Here is a 21,006-nt window from a genome sequence, read left to right as displayed (position 1 = left end):
TTAAGAAAAATAATAAATTGTTTTCCACCCCTCCTTCCACTAAGTTTTGTCTGCGTTCAGGACGAAAGGCATCTTTATCGCTCTGAAACTTTTTCGTCTCGTGTACACTTGGATGAAGAGCCCCGTTTTAATGAAACTTAAACGGGCAGTCTGCAATTTAGATTGTGTCTTACTTACCGTCTAATTAAATAAGAATAATCATTGGTGTCTTCATTTTTAATCATGATATAAACTTCACAGAAATTGATTGTCCGTATTAATTAATCTATTACAACAAAATAATTTAAATAAGGGTAAATACTAGGGCGTCACAAATTCGATACATTTTGTTGTACTTTAAACAAGTTAGTTATATTTGAAAAACAAAATACCCAAAAGATTAAAACTCTCCGAAGTTTGGTACTTAGTCGATGTTGTTACTGTTGAACGTCTCCCTCCGCTTGTTTTCCAAGATATTTATAATCAGCGACTTTCCCCAACTTACTGTCGCCGACGAAATATCCTTTTAATGGCCGTCGGAGTGTTGGGTCGTCTGCAATTTAGATTAGTCCTTTAATTAAATTAACATTATGATCCCTATCTCTTCGGGGCAGGTGGTCGCCAATATTGCTCTTCTACTTGAACTCTTTTTTGCGCTCTTTGAATTTTAATAACTTTACTCTCATTAATATAATTTCGACTGCCACTGTCTTTCTGTTAAAGTTACTCATTTTATCAACGTCGATCTTCAATATGGATTGTTTATAATATTTTATTGATTTCAATACTTAGTCATTTGTCATTTGTTGTTTTTCTTTAAAACTATTCTTGATTAATATTTAATAATTGTGCGTTCTACTAAATGAAGTTTAAAACATATATCTGATTCTTGTTATTTTATTTCGACTTCTTATTGTATGAAAATCTCGGTTAGGTCCATAAGTAAATGAAAACTCGTTCTATAAATTATATTTTTATTTAAAGTTCCAGGTTTCGTTGCTGATTCTTTGTATTCTTTTTTGCTATTTATTTAATTTATCGAAATTCGTACAGTACGAGTAGTTCCTAGAATTTCCAGTTCGACCCTACTTGCAAGTAATCACTACGCAGCGGTTCCCGTTATTAATGATAGTGAGTAAATAGACGTTTTTGTGGCGCGAAAAGGGATTTCGCAAGAAAACAGTCATGAAAGACAATAGATTCGAATAAAGCCATTAATTCTTGGATACGGTTTCTTGTGTATAGCTGTGTGCTTACATAAAATTGATTATTTGCGCTAGTGCGTATACTAAGTTATACATAGCTATAATTCATGTATCATGTGTAATTCATGATATTTAAAAAAATATATAAAGAAAAAAACCCTTAACTGCCGGTATTGTGTTTCTTTTAAGGGACTTTAGAGGGTGCTTTATGTCGATTTCTTTTCTTTTTTATATATTTTGTATGAGTTTATGAAGCGCTTTTGGGATCAAGCAAAAATTATTGTGGAAACAAATTTTAAAAGAATACCGTTTAAATGAAGCAAAATGTTAAACACGTATTTATTATCTATTTAATTATTATTATTTTAAATAAATGACATCGTTCGAATAAAATTAGTAATCGTACTTTGTTGATATTTAAAATAAATTAAACATAAAGTTTTTCTTATATTTTATTAACACAAATGTTATTGCTTGAAATATTTTATTATTTAATTCAATACAGTTCCACAGGTTCCAAAAGCTTATCTTCGCGGTTGCTAGGTATTTTGATTGATAATGTAAATATTCTTATTTCATCAAAACAAAAGCTAGTTATATTTATATAAGAGCTATCGATTTCTATCTCCTAAACTATTTACAAGGGCCGAGTAAATATATTTATCATGTCTGTAGTGTTCGCAACTTTAATACAACGTTTGTCCGTGGAATTCCGGAGAAAGTTGTGAAATATTACCCCTGACATTAACGCGCCGAAGAAAAATTGCCTTCGAACTTTAAGCATTTCACTTGTGACGGCCTCCAGAACTGATTATGGACCTTTTTCTTGTGAGCCCATCACCATTGTTGACCATTGAAATGTATTTAATAATATTTACGAATAATAGATATCACATAAAGGCGAGTAAAGATAATAATTATATTTTAAACGAGACTTACATATCCTCATAGAAACAAAAGAATGTCCAAAAATATCCAGACGCTTATTTTCTTTTTGTAGATCAAAAATTCAAAGCTGTCGTCACTTCGTTGTTCTGATGTAAAAATAAAGTACTCCAACTTTACCAAATATGATTCGACCTCCCTCCCATCTGTAGCTGACTTGAGTTGGAAACCCAAAAAACGAAGGGCGAAATGAACATACGAAGTTCTATTTTGGTTGGTCAGCGTAAAAGTTTACCACGAGTTTCCTATTCAGTCGACCCCTTGTTTCAATCAAGCATCGAAACAAAAATAGCAAAAGTTTGTAACAACTGAAACGGAAAAATCTATTTTCTAATTGAATTTCTAACCGGGAAAACTCGACGTTTGTGAGCGAATTCAGAGTTTTGTAAGCATGCACGGTAAGGTATCATCCTACCTATTTCTGCGACGAAGCAATCACGTATGCCAAATAGAAGGGTACAATACTTCAACCTTATTCCTTACTTTGTCGTATAGCTCTTGTCAGAGCGGTCGTAGTCGTCATTTAGTATCATTTCTGTGGGCAGATGTTATGAGCCTCGTGAACAATCGCCACTCATCCCGGTTTGTGGTGAGCCCGGTACACTCATGCAAACAACCACCAACTGCCAGCTTGACTTGGTCGGTTCATCGCATGGGCATACGGGTGGCGATTTGCGATGTTTCTAGGCTCGGGTAATCAGGGGGCCAGGGAGGCGGATCTCGCCCAAGCCCTGGCCCTCTAAGTGTTTCGGGTCCCCCTCACATGTCGGTCTGGGGACCGGCGAGGGGGGGCCTAAGAAGACGACGTGCAAGCTGCTCTGCACGCGTTTTACGCAAGAGCATCCGGGTGATGGAAGGCCGGCTATCCTCGACCCACGCTGGTTCTGGCCCAGCGGGGTATTCCGTAGGGTAACCCACTCTAACCGGCGCTATCTAGGCGGGCTTCAGACAGTCTGCCGACCGAGAGGGCTGGTGGTCGTGGAGCCGACGACCGCCAGTCCGGCGTCCCGAGGGGGAGGGTGATGGGAGAGATGTGCTCCGCACTAAACGCTTCACTTTCTCCCCTTTGCCTTGTCATGAGTTCTGTCTCATGCGAGGTTTGGACGTTGGTTGTTGAGCGACAGGAGGTTTTAGTCAGTTCGACTCTGACATACCCCACCCAGTATCCCCAGAAAAGGGCGGAAGTCCGGCGATTTCCTCCTGACCAAAAAAAAAAAAGGCTCGGGTAATAAAGAAACAGACCCGTGAGCTCGATAGTCAATCCGCAGAAAAATAAACAACCTAACAAACCAACCGGACAAGATCTAATAAAAACTGATGAATGCTAAATACCATAGATTTTTTATTATGTTTTTTACTTAATCAAAAACGCAGCTTAGAACAAACCTATGTATATTTTATTAACAACTGTAACTAATTCCACTGTCTTTTGATCATTTTCTTTCATGAAAATGACTTTCTATTATGAATATTTACAGTAACCATTTAAATAAAGTAAGGAAAAAACAATGAAAATGTCAACCGGCCAGTGAACCACTCAATTATTTTCATTCGCATTAAAGAATTGAACCGTTATGTGGCAAAAAGATTATCCACGTTTACCTACCTAGCTACCTGAAAACAAATCGTTTATGGTTTAATTAAAAGTCATAGCAGACATGTGACCACAATTCTATTTTACCATCGGCACTGGATAGCTGATTATTTTTATTGGTTTCAAACGCCTGACATTTAATTTCAGTTCCTCTTTGCGGCGCTCTGTTTCGAACGTTAAAGCATTTTTTCATTTGTATTTTCCTTTTTGTGCAAGTTGAAATGATACATCCACATCCAATAAACGCGCGACGGGATTAATTTGATCAACCTTCTGTTGTTCGGGAAATGTTGTTCCATTTTCTTTTTTTTTTTACTGTAGTAACCCTGTTAAAAATTTACCTACCGGATATTTTAAAATCATTTAGTAGTTATTTTTTCATAAATTTTAAGAGTAAAAAGTTACAAGGATCTATCTAGTAAATATAGAGAAGGGGCCACATGGGATTGCAGGTCGAGAGTTAGGCATATAGTACGTGGCATATGATAAATTCGCCGTGCAGCACCCGGGGCGCTTCCGCTCCGATCGCTTCGGATGCACGCCAACACAATCTATCGTGTGTGTGTGTGTACACCCCTATACGCGATTTATTTTTATTTTCATCCACATATTTATTTATCCGTGCGGCATATTAAAAGTTGGTCCCAAACATTGAATTTGTTCAACGAGTAAATGGAAGCTCTTGACTTATACTGCTAGTTGTCGACTGAAAATAAATCAAGAACCACTTTGCAGAAATTTACTACTTCAATATATATATTTTTTTGTGGTTACTTGAAGGCTATCGGCGCTCGTAGTCATCGCAATGTAACCCACAATTTGACAGAGAATTGCAACATTAGAACTAAATTTCAATTGTACACTATAACGACTGCCTCTGCTTTTGAAATAAATAGATGTGCCGATTTAAGCCAACGAGATGTTGCCCGCGTATTTTTAATCTCCTTACTTCCGTGGCTTTTGTAACACCGTTTCATTCATTTTTCCTTCTCTCATATATGCAAACATTGGTTTGGTGTTATTGTTATAACAACAGAACTAAACAATCATAAACATGAAAATCAGTGCCACGTTATACTTGTCTCTTGTCCACTGGTGGTAGGACCTCTTGTGAGTCCGCGCGGATATATACCACCACCCTGCCTATTTCTGCCGTGAAGCAGTAATGCGTTTCGGTTTGAAGGGTGGGGCAGCCGTTGTAACTATACTGAGACCCTTAGAACTTATATCTCAAGGTGGGTGGCGCATTTACGTTATAGATGTCTATGGGCTCCAGTAACCACTTAACACCAGATGGGCTGTGAGCTCGTCCACCCACCTAAGCAATAAAAAAAATAAAAAAGAATAATCATCTTCTTAAAATACAATACTCAAACCCCGTAATATCATAAAATTACGTAACGTCTATTTTACGAACATCTTTGAAATTTCATTTATTCATTTAAGTATCTGAGGGCGTACTCGAGCGTTCAATTCGTTTCGGTGCCGTCGTATTAACGAAGCGTGTTCCAGGGTCTACGCAATTACAATTATCACGTTCGCCACTCACGATGGTGTTAAATTAACATCAGAGCTCTACGGACGAATACGATGCTTATCGAACGCTACGTACATATTATATATACATCTCTTTCTTTCATATGCTTTCACATTTTTTTAATATTCAATTTACCAGTCGAAAGTAAAACAAATGCTCTAATATATACTTCGTTAATTAAAAACCATTGTCCTGTGTGCAAAATTTTAAATTTTTTATCCTTTGTGTGTGAAATAGCAAAATTATCATTATATTCTTTGTATATTGTTAAATGTTTTTTTTTTCCAATCGATGCGTACTCCACGGGTAATTTTCCCCAGTTATCTTGTCCACCTGATGGCTGTCTGGAAAGATCATATTTAGCGATAAATTCGCCCATTGTTCCTTTTTTGTAAATTATATTTTACATTTTTATTTATTTTGTTGTACAATAAAGCATAATCTCTCTCACTCTCACTCTCTCTCTCTCTCTCTCTCTCTCTCTGTCTATTTTACCATTCAATGCATATCGTTTGTTAAAAAAGTAACATTCAAGATGGAAGCCAGTACGCATGTACAAAACATATTAACATTGAAAAATGACCGAACAAAGTTTAAAAGCTTTTTTTAATGCTTCTGTTTTATGAATGTGTTAAAAATATGCAATACGTATATTTCTGTTGATATTTTATTTTCATCTCAGTATGTATGCGAACCAATACTTCAATTCACCGTCATCATTTTTTGTTGTTGAATGTATGCTCACGTTCGTAACAAACTCCTCCTTCATCGTTTCTGGAAACTCTTATTATTTTATTTTTCCTCTTTGTCGCATTAATGTCAGCGTGTAGATGCTATCAGCCTTCCTCGGTAGATCAAATGTACGCCTCGCTTTTTGAGCTGCGAAGGCGTAAAATTGAGTTGTACGCTAAAATAGAACACTCCGGGGAGAAGTTGCTCATCTGTCATCATTTTTCTTATGTAAGCAGTCGTTTCGGTAGTTTTATTACGATACTTTACTAGAGGATGATGGTATAATGTTGTTTGAGATTTTGTTAATTACATTGATATTTATGTTACATTTATAAAAAAAATGTTAATACAATATATTTATAAATTCTCACATACACAAATTTCATCATTCAAATATTTTGTGGTAGCACTGAGCATAAAATTATTTTGTCACTATCTTTTCAAGAGCTTAAACTTAATATTTTTTTATTGTTATGATGGGTGGATGAGCTCACGGCCTATCTGGTATTCAGTGGTTCCCGGAGCCTATAAACGTCAACAACCCACCTTCGGACAAGTTCTAAGTATCCGTATCTTCATATTTACAGTACAACGGATAGCAGCAGAAATAGATAGGGTGGTATTACCTACTAGTACGAGATCACAAGGTGCCTTATCACCAGTAAAAATATTTTATGTTGTAATACATATGATGATATTTTATGTAGCTTCCAGTACAGATTGTTAAAATATTTACCAAAATTACTAAGCATTTTAATACTACTACTCTGTAAAAACACTTATCTATATTATATAATTTAATACTTATCTATATTACATATAATGATCCAGTCCAGACGAAGCGTTATTTAAAACGCCTGGACCGATAACTTATTTTCATTGGGTTCATAAAAGTTTGTGAGAATATTTTTTTTAAAAACGTATGCCTAATTTTTCACTATAGTCACAGCTGAGCGTGTTTTTTTGTAGCTATGAACAAATTTGTACACAATTGTACATGAAGATGCACAATGCATTGAATATTGAAATAGTCTATATTTTCCAAAACACAATAAATAAATAACTTCCACGAAAAACTCTTATCTCACAAACAAAACACTAGTCCCAGTGCTGTTGGAAAAAAATACGCTCCCGCCGTAACGGGCGAGTATGGAACATAACTCAATACGGAAGCGTAGGGATTCGGAAGCAACGGAGTGTAAAATGGTCGACATGAAGAGGTATTTCAAACTGACCGGATGCCACGACTTGATTCAGGCTAATATATGATCACTGACAACCGAAAATAGTAACTTTTTATATGGGTATAACCGAACTGTTTACGAGTGCTGCTTGTTTTTTATTTATAATAGGTACAAAATCGAGTATAGAGTGAGATAAGCTGACAAAGAGGTCGACGTGCAACCTAACCCATGCATCAGCCCGCTGAGTTTCTCACCAGATCTTCTCAGCGGGTCGCGATTCCGATCCGGTAGTAGATGAATCGCGAAGCAATTGCTCTTGAGCTGTTAGGTCTTCGGAGGCGCTCGGGCAGCTCTTAGCAAATCCCACCCCTCCTGGCTGAGTCTTTGCTCGCCCACCTGTCCTGGTGAAACTGTAAAAGCCTCTGGGCCACCAGTAATATTTCAATCATAAAAAAAATATAAGCTGCTGATTGAGCATTTAGAAAAATTACTCTCCTTTTTGCACGGGCGTTTAGTCTCTTACGGTTTCGCACAATACGAGACTTTTTAGGAACGTTTCTAGCGTGTTATTGGGCGATTGGTTGCCTGTGCTAGAAAATACTATCTATGAATTGAAAATATTTCAATAAAAACTATTTTATAGTTACCACTCAAGTTTACTTTATCCATTGTAAATTTTGAGAAGATTCGTAAGCCTTTAGTTTCCTATTTATTGACGGATAGGATGGCTTTACTTTACTAGAAGTTGAATTATCTGTAAACATTAAATACGTAACATAGGCTAGATAAATCCACCTTCTTTAATTTAAATACCAAGATGTAATATTTACATTAAAACGTTTTAATAATAATAAGGTTAACCAAACGATCTTGATACTAGGAAAAGACAATTATTGATAACAATAAAGCTCGTCGATAGCCACTAAACAAAAAATATCGGTTTATAAAAAATCCTATTTATATGACCGACTCCTATTTATATCCAAGGCCTATTTGTAGATGGTTCATATTATGTATGTCTTACATTACATACATATATTAGAATTACATAATCAATCACTGATGACCAGTTATTAAACAAAAACATTAGCAAAATTTCTTATGATAGAAAATATTACTTTTCGAGTTAAAAAGATAAAAGTTAGCCGAAAACTAACAGAGGAGTTTGCTTTTGAAAAAAAAAAGAATTCATTTCATCGTCTACAAAAACTTGAGAATCATAAAATTTATTAAAGGATTCTTTTCAAATATTTCTGAAATGTAAAAATACCTTAGTATAGATTTTTCTTGAAAAGGAAATTCTCGTGCGTTCGGGCGGAAAATAGTCGACATAAAGGTCGAACATATTGCCAGTGACCATGAAGCTGAGGTAAAATATAGAGCAGAATCTTCACACAACACTAGTTTATAAATTAGTGTTATATTAATATATCGTATGTACTCAATAACTCTACTTCAAGAAGTGATCTAAATTTAGTTTTTAATTCTACAATAGTAATTCCAAACACTATGATTCTAAAATAATTTTCTTCTATCTAAGGCCTTCAGTTTTCATTCAAATTAATGCCTCAAACCCACAGTTTTTGTAAAAAAATAATAATATTCAAATCCGTTTTTTCCTGCCAGACACCGCTTGAAAGTAAATCTTGCATAAATAAAGTTCGCAACAAGATGTCGTTGGCGTCGTCGGCGGCCGACGGTGTTGCTAGCAATTAATCTCCATTTCCCGCACGCGCCAAATCGCACCGCCATTATAGCCGGCTGTTTTATTTCATTAAATGGACCCATCGAATTAATGGACTGCACCTCTACGGACACAATGATGCGGTTAATAGGAATTTTTTGAACATTAATTTATTGAAATTTGTTAAATCATTTGGACTTTTATATAGCATTACAAGAAGCTTTCAATCGTCAATTGTTTGTCTTATAATATTAGAGCTAATCAGTTCAAAAATATATACAATACATATTTAGTCACTATTAGTGTCGGTTAACAAAGTAATAATGACTAATAATGAATAATTTGTTGCAGGTGCGGACGTTGTTCGTGAGTGGTTTACCCATGGATGCGAAGCCACGCGAGCTGTATCTACTGTTTCGAGCATATGAGGTACGAATTCATTACGTGTCAATAAATATCGTTATCCAAGCAAGAAAGCAAGCAAGAATGTTCTCGTCTTACAGTTGTCCCAATTAATGGTTTCGATGCCCTACACTAAAGTTCAAGTATTGATTCAATTGAAAGCATTCGATGTAGTTTCTTAAGGAAAAATAAATGGGATTACCACAGACCGATGAATGAGAAAAAGCAGCAGTAACTTAAGGCCACCTGGGTTACTGTTACTAGTCAAATAAAATACATTAATGGACTCTTCAGGACTTCTTCCATTATCAGGATATGATGATAAAATTTCCCCGTTATTACTTAGAATTTAGGTGTTCGCGTGGTGTTCGGTATGGTTCCTCGAAATATTACTACTACCGCTTCATATAGCTCACACATTTATAGCCGAATCTTCACCTTTCTGTCCCATCTAACTTCTGATTTTTATCTTGAACTGTTCGTATGGCATGTCATTTTCCCGTATGGATTCATATCACAGTTCTTTCTATATTTATGCCGTCGATGTCTCAAGTTTTGTAGCGACATTACGATGTCTTTGAGCTCCGCAAAGGGTAGGCTGTGAGGTCATTTGCCCATAGAAAAACTAAGCTCATCGAACTCCCCCCAAATTGATAATAATTTTAAAATGAAACGTGACGTTTGATTTTTACTACTAATACGTTGCGCGAATGCTCGGATAATATTGAATTATAGATAATATCACGACAGTTCCGTCACGCAAAACAAGTAGGAGATCGATTCAGATTACACAGCGCCGTAAATATCAAATGTCATTCCCCGAGTCGTAATATTCGGATTGAATCGATTCTGTCTGCCGATAAGGGGGATTACACTCGAACCTCGACTGGCACCGACGGCACCGCAAACATAAAGGTTCCTCAACTTAAAGCGAGGGTTAGTTTTACTTTACGAACGTATCGCGTGATCCCGGCCGTGTCTGGTACCGTCTATTTTTTTTTATAGTAAAAAACATCATTTGAAAAACATGAATGACGATAGTGTAATAGGTTACGTTGTCTGCGCCCCGCGGGTTTCGCATAAGTTTTAAACTGTTGTTTAGATAATGAAGTTTTTTTTTAAATTATTATTGTTTAGATGGGTGAACGAGCTCACAGCCCACCTGGTATTAAGTGGTTACTGGAGCCCATCGACATCTAGAACGTAAATTCGCCACCCACCTTGGGATATCAGTTCTAAGGTCTCAGTATAGTTACAACGGCTACCCCACCCTTCAACCCGAAACGCATTACTGCTTCACGGCCGAAATAGGCGGGGTGGTGGTACCTACCCGTGCGGACTCACAAGAGGTCCGACCACCAGTAAGAAGTTAAATAATCATGCTGATTTTGTTTGTACAGGGCTACGAAGGCTCCCTTCTGAAGGTTACAAGTAAGAACGGGAAGACGGCTTCGGTGAGTAAACGTAAATACGAAACGCGAATTATCTTGAGGGCTCATTTCAATTTACTCAATCGAACTGTTCATTTGTTTGTAGCCGGTTGGCTTCGTAACGTTCCACACTCGTGCCGGTGCCGAAGCGGCTAAGCAGGATTTACAGGTTAGTCTCGTATATAGGTTTTATTTTTAAACAATTTACACATTTCCATTGTCGATCGAAACGATCAAAACAAATCCGATCGAACGAACACTCAAAAAATACATTAAAGTCAATAAAATTAATTAAGATGGTGTATTGCAAAAATCACAGCAGTAAGACAGACAAGATGATCTTTAGAACAATAAAAAACGAACTGACAAATTATTGATCGCCTCATTACACAGAAACAGGAAGGTTTCGTCAAAATTATCGTTAATTTTGAAGCAAAAATAACTGGTTCGGCGGACCAAAATTGCTATTGTAAATACTAAAACAATATCAAACGCACAGTGTTACTAAAACCTCTTCTCGTCACATGCCTCAACACAGCCAACGAGCACTCTAGTTAATATTCTCATTGTAGACTTGAAATAACATTTTCCTGACTCGAGTAACCGCATTAAGTTATGCTAAACCCATGCACATATCAAATAGAGATCGAGGGCGTCATCAAGTCGGTATTCATAGCGGTGGATACCAGAGCGTGATCAATAACCGTACGGTGTAAATACGCAATGCATGTCACTGTTTGACAGGTTTTGATGTCACATCCCAAGCACAGTGTTCCGTCACATTAGCAGGGGCAGTCGCGGACCTAATTGTCGTATTTTATTAAAACCTCATCAAAATAGTTCTGATTTCAATTTGAGTTAACCATTTTCACACCGAATATGATGACTAAATCATAAATTCTGTACGATGGCGGATAAAGTACAATACAAAATGCCGTATTCATTCGCGGTAATGACCGCCGCCCCCCTGAAGTTGTCAAGCCTCACACGGGAGGCCGCGGCAAGAGAGAGCCCTTCCGTCATTATATATGAGCGCCGCACCGCTCGCGGCTGTTCACAGCAGGGCGTCCGGTTCGACCCCGACATGCCGCAAACGATTCGGTTGGAGTTCGCTAAAAGCAACACGAAGGTCAGCAAGCCCAAGCCGGCAGTTGCCACAGCCGCGCCAGCCGCACACCCCGCATTGATGCACCCACTCACTGGACGTAAGTACCGCCGAACGCACACACTGCCCGGAGCTAAAGCTCGAACGCCCTACACCCGTGCCGTAATCGGATACACCAATATAAATAGCACGAACTCTGTTGATGTGACCCTTACACTGAAACGCTCCTATATCTCGCACTCGGTGCCCGATTGGTAGTATTCAAAACATGAGCGAGTAGTAGTCGGGTGTGACGGCGACACGAGACAAAGCAAAAGGCAAAGTATCTGTGATCGCTTACACGAACCACGCCAAGCCTAGCTCCGCGATAATACTACTATACATATTGATCTGTCGGGTTCTTTGCCGCAACATTTATCGATATTACATCACAATTGTGTTCACGACTAACGTCTTTGAAAAATAGAACGTTCTCGTTTTAGTAATGAGGGGATATTTTAAAGGTACGGTAATGTAACAAACGTTAATCTATTTAAAAACAATGTAAATAATAATTGAGAATCACAGTATATATTGAACGTGCATAATTGAAATTAAATGTTGATTCTGGTGATATTGGTGTTTCCAAAAAAAATTTTTGTTATTATGCATGTCACAGATTTAGCGAGTCCGTTTTTCCCTGGCGGTGGAGCTGAGCTGTGGCACCACCCGCTGGCGTATGGCGGTGAGCTGCCCGGACTCTCGCACGGCCTCGTGCATCCCGCCATCCACCCACAGATGGCGCCCGTGCGTTCCTACCTCTGACTAGCTGCCGCCGATAGGCCACACCACGTAAGAATTTTATAAATAAACTAGCTGTACACGTCCGCTTCGCTGGCCATTTAAAATTAACATTATTATTTCTCACCCCCACAAAGATTCTCATCATTAACGCCCCCACAACTGGTGTAGAGAGTCCAACACTATAATATATAATACATATAAATATTAGCCTATCCGTTAAGTACATGTATTTTCTACATGGATACCAAGTTTCAAGTCAATCGGATGCATGGTTCAGTAATTATAACGAAACATCGGTAAAAACCTAGGTCAGTAAGTATCGGCATCATTGCGCTACTTTGAGAAGGCGGCACAACATGAGAACCCTCTTGTCGTGACCACTGGAAACTACATACCCGATCCTGTAAACCGAATAGTAAACAGTCGATGTCGCCCAAAACACGTCATTACGGATCCTCCCGATCCATTAACGGTGCTTTTAGGTACCACAAGCACCGGTCACCGTCCTCATCGAACCCGTCGATTGCGACGAAGGGCTCGACGAGTGAATTAACCCATAGATACAGCCCACTGAGTTTCTCACCGGATCTTCTCAGTGGGTCGCGTTTCTGATCCGGGGGTAGATTCTGCGAAGCACTGCTCTTGCTAGGGTTAGTGTTAGCATCACTCCGGTTTGAGCCCCGTGAGCTCACCTACTAGTTAAGGTTACACTGAAATAGCCTCTCAAGGCTATCTATCAGCTTAGGTAGGAAAAAAAAACTTAAAAACCTTTATTATATATTAGTTTAGATTAGATTTATATATTAGTATATAGATTTTGAATAAAGAATGCCATACATATCACAATTACTCCCAAACTATAATGTCAGCCACGTCAAAGTTTACCTTAGTTTTGTCAAAAATGTAAAATACCAGATATGCGTAATTCGTTCAGGCACGTGCTACTTTTGGAATTCAAACATGAGTCACTCCGTTTCTGTTGTGACATATTATGTTAAAAAAATGAGTTTGTTCTGAAAATTAAGTTTATTGGGGGAATGTCAATGAACCCCGTCCTTGGCGCACATCTGTGATACCAAAGGATTATTTGCCCCATATTTCAAATTTCTAGGGCTTAAATCAAAAGCTCTTCAATCTGTCGGTCAGACACGATATAGACGACCATGCCTAAAGTAATAATATTTTGTTTCTTCTTTGTAAATGTAGTTTTAGTTCAATGTACTACATTCAAATTATACCATGAAACGGCAATTGTGACATTTATAAAAAATAAATAAAGCAGTTTTTCACACACGCTTCATCTTCATTGATCTACAGCAATAAAGTGCAAAAAATATTAGGTATACCTCATTTTATATGTATTGCGATTGTTTTTTCACGTTGTTTAATTTTCTAGCATCAATGATCGAACTCTAATGATGATAGTAAAACTGTTGTAAAAAAAGTATATAAACATTAAAAATCGACTTTCAAAGTTTGCCTTCAAAATCATTAAACTTCCGAATCTGTTCGTGATTAGAAGATGTTATATATTACTAAATAAGTTTTGGTCATGTAAGCAGTATGTCCAGAGCCCGTTGACGCTGGGCGCGTGCGTGTTGCCGGCGCCGGCGCTGGGCTCGCCGGGCGCGCACCCCGCGCCCCCCGCGCACCCCGGCCACCCCGGACACCCCGCACACCCCGCGCACTCCGCGCCTCCCTGCTCTACGCTGTTCGTTGCCAACTTAGGCCAATTCGTCTCCGAGCATGAATTAAAAGAGATATTCAACAGGTACGAAAATTAAAGTCAACTGTGTGCTTCAAAGTTTTGACTGGAAATATTTTTCTCTACACGTGTCGATCCCGTGATCTGCTAGACAGATCCAAACGATGAGCAAAAATAATTTAGGAAAATTTTGTAAAGCTCGACTGTTCTAAAAAAGAAAACAGCTATAAAATGAGAAGCTATAAAGGAGCTTCCATTTCAATCTCATTTCCAATCGAAATTTTTAATATTATGCATGCTCACACAAATATATGGCATTGAAATGACACACTTAATTCTATAATTGAAACAAAAGTTCAATTTCAAAAAAATCTAACTTTCACAGTGCATGTCACACCGAAAGTCACAATGTTGCCCACGTTCGACTTCTCCGGTCATACATTTGTAAATTTTATAAAATATGTAACGTCTCACACAAACTCGTTTGATAAATTCGATAAGTTTATCTGTAATTTGTGATGCGGAATATATCATATCAAACCGTTTGTGTGAGGAGAAACAGCCTGCACCCGTACCACCTTTAGCATGTAAACATTCACTATATATAACACTTGCCACGAATAGTCCGTACGAGCACAATCACACCACACATATAAAAAGTCGAAACTTATTTGTTGTAATCGTGTCGCTTACGTAAATTATTATAGGCACGACTTTAAATTAGAGTAAAAGTGAATTCGTCGTGATATTTGCGAAGCATTAGACGCCTGATCAGAGTTAAGTTGATACGGTAGGATCGACTTCACATTGGCAATAAACACTTCTGAATCCAAGTTTTATTTATTTATTGCTTAGATGGTTGGACGAGCTCACAGCCCACCTGGTGCTAAGTGGTTACTGGAGCCCACAGACATCCACAACGTAAATGCGCCACTCATCTTGAGATATAAGTTCTAAGGTCTCAAGTATAGTTACAATAGCTGCCCCACCCTGCAAACCGAAACGCATTACTGATTCACGGCAGAAATAGGCAGGGTGGTGGTACCCACCCGCGCGGACTCACAAGAGGTCCTACCACCAGTGCAAACAGTCAAAAAAAGGTCACAACAAGCAAAAAAGTCATACACTGCATTATGTGGGTACGAGTGCGGGCGCAATAGTATATGATGGTACAGCTGCCCGGGGTTTACGCGGCTGCGTCTGCTGACGGGCGGCGGCGGCGGCGCCACTGCCGGCCCGGTGGCTTTCGTGGACTTCGCTAGTCCGCCGGACGCGGCCGCCGCCCTGGCTCGCCTCCAAGGCGCTCTGCTACTCAGCTCCGAGGGGGCTATACACCTCGAATTCGCCAGGCATAAGATGGCACACAACGGCTGGATTCTCGCACATGAAGTATGAATGCGTGTAACGCTTACAGTGAGAATTCGGATATTGCAACATTAATTTCGTATTCTACTCAATCGGTACCATTCCTTTGTCTTTCATATTAAAACGTTATTTGTAGACGTTAAGTACTGGGAGGTGAATAATTAATTTATTGTTGCATCTTATTCAGTGATGACGGACTAGACGATCCGATATCTGCATTCTCTATAATGAAAATTGCACTATCCTTTAAATAAAATAGTATTCACAACATAAATTAGTCACTATAAAATAATGTAATATAAAGAACTTGAAAGAAAAAACAAATAATTCCAATCCATGTGAGTGCTATTTTGTTTACAAGAAAACGACATTTCCTTGTTGCAATCAAAAACTAATTCACCATGCACCTCGCACTACTAGTTACTGCTTCTTCTGTCTCTAGTGCATCAATTAATTATATCAATGTGAAACTATTAAATCTCGCCTGAGTTTTAATAAATCAGATGCCTCACTATACGTAAATTAAATGGTGTGCCTGAGTATATAAATTTTAGATAATTTGAAACACAACAACCTTGGGGATTCTTGTTTAATGAAAAGATTGCGTGTCAGCAGGGAGCCAAAGGCGGAGAAGAGGGCGAACAGCATTAATTCGTTCGTGGCTCTCGGCACTTGACAACCAGCGAACTGAGGGCGCTATCTTGATCCTCTGAATCGCATCGGAACGACAGGAGACGGAGCGACCAATAACTATTGCACCATATGTCGACAATGCAACTAACGGATCAAGATTCACGACTCTGCGGCGACACTATAATCCATACATTTACTGAGAGCTCTGTCTCCGTTTTTTTTGTTTTTTTCATATAAATACAGTGTCAAGGGTGTGGTGTTACTTTTATACCAAATGTAGAATATTTTTAATTTTTATTAACATTCCAGATTCATTGATGAAGTATTTAAATTTATTGATTTTCTATAATAATAAAACATGTTTACTTATTTAATATTATATTCATTTTATCGTGTAAAATAAGATTTATTTACAATTTATTGTATGGTAAAATTTGTATATTTGTTTTACAAGGCCGATGTATACAATTGAGAGGATTTGTTATGAATATAGTGTATTATCAGAAATGAAACATTTTAGGATATAACACATTCGTATAAGCTATAAACCAAAGGTGCCCTTCATAGAAAGATTACGTTTTGTTAAATAATATTTCAAGTTTAATAATTTAAACAACGTTGTAATTATTATGATACTTTTGTTTAGCCTCAACGGTGTTAGCCCTATTTAAATGAATTTCAATACTATTTCAAATTATATTTATCTAATTTCCTAGTAATTTTTTATAAAGTTCAATCACTCGTTAAAGCGCTGGCACTCTAGTGTTGGTCTTTATTTGTGTCTGTTAGAGGTGTGCTATACAAGACGAGTGCTTGTAGCGGTAATACCACGGGCCCCCAGTGCCGCTCGGGAGTGCAATACTTCGCTGAATTGATCGCGGACCCGCATCCCGCCTCACGAATACCTTCGCTAGTTTTACCCGACTTCTTTAGGTGTCACACCAAAATTTCTTGTGCCTTGAAAGTTGATCCTAAATTTTTCGATACTATTCCAAAATTGTGATCGCCTTTATTATATTATTATGTGTTATCGGTTCGGGCATATTCCTTAGGCCGTTCTTCGTGAATGCGTCCCCACAGACTCGACGTTGCTGTGCGATGCGACACCAGCGAGATCGGTTCAGTCTTGTTGCGAGAATTTAGCCTTGGCCTTATCAATGTTAATAATTTAATGTAATCATCGTATTGTAATTAATTAATAGTTAGTAATTTATACGACGGCTCGCGCGTCGACGCTGAATAGTGAAACAAATATTCTACTATCTGCATGCTTTGACGAGCTTTTTGGTAATAATCTAATTTAATAATTTAGTAGCTACTACTTCTATTGTGTAATCGTTAGTGATTATTGTAATGTTAGGTAAGGGTATTTATTGTAGATGATCAGCCTAGTTGCAATACATACATACTTATTTAATAAAAGTTATTCAAACGATTTAGCGAAACAATGTAATGAAATTTTTTAATCTACTAAAGTTTTAGGATAATTCAGATGGATTTTAATATATTTTTTATTTTTAACTAGTTGACTATCGCATACTGTATAGTTAGTTACCTATTTGTTGTTGAGAAGTAACGACGTTGTAAGTACAGAACAGTTTGAAATAGCAATAAACCAAAAAAGAAATCTTAAAATAATCGTAGGAATCTTAGTGACGTATTCTGCTGAAGTAAACATTAAAAATTATACAAAAAAAAAATACTAAAAAAAAAACCCTGCTTAGGCTAATGATAGGTAATTTCGGATATATTTGGGTTATTATCTTGACGCGACCGATAAAATGAGGTACCAGAGATACCGCATGTGAATTCTTATGAAAAATCTCTTAGTCAATATTAAATAGAAATTTCGTCAATTTTTTGACTTAGCAAAATTTTATATGTGTTTATAGAGATTATAACTTTCAGATTGTACCGAGCCTCGTGGCGTTTAGACCAAAGAATTAAAGATATACTTACTACTTACATTATAAATGCCTCAGACCGCACCAAACTTTGTTATAATTTTGTCAACGGATTTACTTGCTATGATGGTTAAAGTTGTGATTTTAAATAACTAATTTAACTTTTATTCAGAAGTTTAACTAAACCTATTGTTTTAAATGAAAAGCACCTTGTTATGATATCATTAGCAATATTAACTTTTTAAAACTTCTTTTTTATTAAATCGAATTTATCGAAATTATCATATTCTCTTATATATCCGCAAATCACTGTCTGTTTTAATGTTAAGCTAAGTCAATGTTTACATAATTAAATTTGGTATAACGCTAATTCGTATGTAAGTAAATATATATTAAATAAAGTAGTAGTGATCTCCCACACCTTCGGCGTGCGGCGTTCTCGATCTCTCATAATATATAAAAACAACGAAAACATTTCTGTTGATTTTCAACTATCAGTAGGTGGTTTTAGTACATTGAATTAATAAAATATAATTGCTTCTTTAAAAGAATATAAAAAAAAAAAAAATTACATAGTACATACATTAGTAACTGTAGCTTCTAGCACTGCCATCAAATTACTAGCATTATTTTGAAATCACGAAAATTTTATACTTCGCCATTTTCTCGGTTACTATACAGTAAAATGGCGTCAAACAAAATGGCGATGAAAAGCAAAGGGCGCGAGAACGCCGCCGCCGCCATGATTCCGTCCAACAACCGTAGATAGCGAGTAAGAGACGTCCAGTGGCTGAGGACACGGCTACGTCACCTTTTGCGGGACTACTCGATACATATCATCGTGTAATATTTAATGTGTAATTTTAAAAGAGCGGTTTCATAGAGACGTTTATTCTGTATTCTCGTCTATTAATTATTATAATGCATTCGGCTGTATGTCACGCTATATATCCATATTTATATTTCAACGTTCTTTCTATAATTTTTGCTGTGTATCAAACGTTCCCTCGTTATTTACATTCTCAGCTTGGTATTTGTTTAATTGCGCGTGTGCGAGAACGATCGCTAACAATAGCCACGAAACGGATATTTTCATAACATTTACTATGAAGCCGAGTGGGATGGTTCGGAATGTCGTCGAATGTAGTCGAATGTAGACGCGTGACATTGGCCCGCATGTGATAGGGTAGTGTGTAGGGCTGTAGCGACGCCTTGCAAGTTAGGTTAAGTGAAGCGGTATCACACAAACACCGTGCATCGGAAACATATCAATTCTGTGCCCCTTAATAAATTAGTTAAATTACTATTTCTAAGAGATACAATATGAATAGAGATAATGAAACAAAATAATCGTTTGGAGTATCAAATACCTGCTAAGTGTTATTTTCGTTCGGTAATATGAATAAATGTTTGCCGATTAGAATATATTTGAATGTGGTTCAAAATGCATCATAGTACCCGAGTAGCGTCGCGCAAGTTTCCACTTTTTTCACGGCTATAGATAATGCTGTATTTTTATTTTCTATTTTATTTTCATTCTTCGAAATATTATGGCTTAATTACCAAATTATGTTTAACAATTCGCTTAGGATTCAGTATTAAAATGACATTGTTTTTATTGTTCTGCGACAAATTAGTAAGTTGCTGTAAACTTATTTGTATATCGAGCAAAGTAAATCATACAAAATATGTAGTTAGTAATTAATTGTTAGATTTGTGTGACTTGAATTATTGAAATGCTTTTAGAGCAAACATAATGTGTTATTGTGGTTTAAGAGAAACATAATGACATTGTAAACATAGTGATAAATTTAGCTTAATTATTACAACTTTTATAGATGTTCGTTCATTTTCTTTTTCTAACTTCATGAAGTATAGTGGCATGGAGACGTCATTGTTAATTCAAATAAATTTGAGCTCATCCTCAATGGAAGTTTTTATTTGTAAACCCTTTCTACTGCATACATTTATTTAAGAAAAGTCTCCACACATTACTGTCAAAGAGTCGAGGAAGTGAAGTTTATACAAGTTTTACAAAAAAACATTCATTCCCAGAATTTTCAATTCTACTGAACTTTATTGGGTAAATGGGATGTCCCTTGTTAAAATGTTATAGTTATTAATAAATAGGTATGTAGTTTAGATTCAATTTAGTAAGTTTAAAAATAATAATTGACAGTTCAGCTTTCCTGCTTTGTAGACTTTGCCTTACGTATATTTATGTAAAACGAATTCTTAAAAACTAAAATTTTGATGAAAAAGAATTAAATTATTTCAAACAATTTTTTGGACAATAAAATTTTCAATTTGAAGGCAAAAATATTTGTTTTGTTTAGTTTTGTATACAATATTTTTGTTTTTTTAATATTATTAATCTAGTTTTACATACAGTACGTAAATAAAACTACTGAAATTTCATAATTATTTTAAATTAATCATTAATTTTAATGCAGTGTTGTAAAATGTTATTAGTGTTAATGCATTATAGGGTCCAAAGATTGGAATAAACGTGTAATATGTAAAATTTTCTTGTTCATTTATTCCTTTGAACATTGCAATAATACTGAAACCCGCTGAGACTTTGACACTACACAAACACTACACACGGCTGTTCCTTTCATAAGAAAAAAGATAAATAACTTCAAAGAAAACGTCGGATATTTTTGGAGACTGTCCTTCAAATTTGATGAAACTACTTGGAATTTTATAAGCAAATGTAGTTTGTAAATGTGTACTCGTAAGTATTCGTAGTATTTTTCCAACACACAATGACACTGTCTTACCTATTAAATCTAATATAATAAAATAAAGGAGTAAAG

The 21,006-nt window shown here is 36.7% G+C and overlaps 1 protein-coding gene across 1 annotated transcript in view; it reads left to right on the top strand.

The window, feature by feature from the left end:
• The window catches only part of cpo (RNA-binding protein), a 195,470-nt gene extending 174,759 nt beyond the window's left edge, over positions 1-20,711 (top strand). Inside the window, exons 2-9 of the mRNA XM_028177876.2 lie at positions 9,212-9,289; positions 10,663-10,716; positions 10,799-10,861; positions 11,753-11,897; positions 12,456-12,583; positions 14,152-14,351; positions 15,461-15,674; positions 16,263-20,711. Coding sequence (XP_028033677.1) covers positions 9,212-9,289; positions 10,663-10,716; positions 10,799-10,861; positions 11,753-11,897; positions 12,456-12,583; positions 14,152-14,351; positions 15,461-15,674; positions 16,263-16,301 — 921 coding nt within the window. The 3' untranslated portion in view covers positions 16,302-20,711. The remainder of the gene's footprint in view (positions 1-9,211; positions 9,290-10,662; positions 10,717-10,798; positions 10,862-11,752; positions 11,898-12,455; positions 12,584-14,151; positions 14,352-15,460; positions 15,675-16,262) is intronic.
• Positions 20,712-21,006: the final 295 nt, after the last annotated feature.

The sequence above is a fragment of the Bombyx mandarina genome, chromosome 23 (assembly GCF_030267445.1).
Source record: "Bombyx mandarina strain Sakado chromosome 23, ASM3026744v2".
Classification (NCBI taxonomy): Eukaryota; Metazoa; Arthropoda; class Insecta; order Lepidoptera; family Bombycidae; genus Bombyx; species Bombyx mandarina.
The sequence above is the reverse complement of the archived record's forward strand: the minus strand, read 5'-3'. Positions and strand labels throughout refer to the sequence as shown.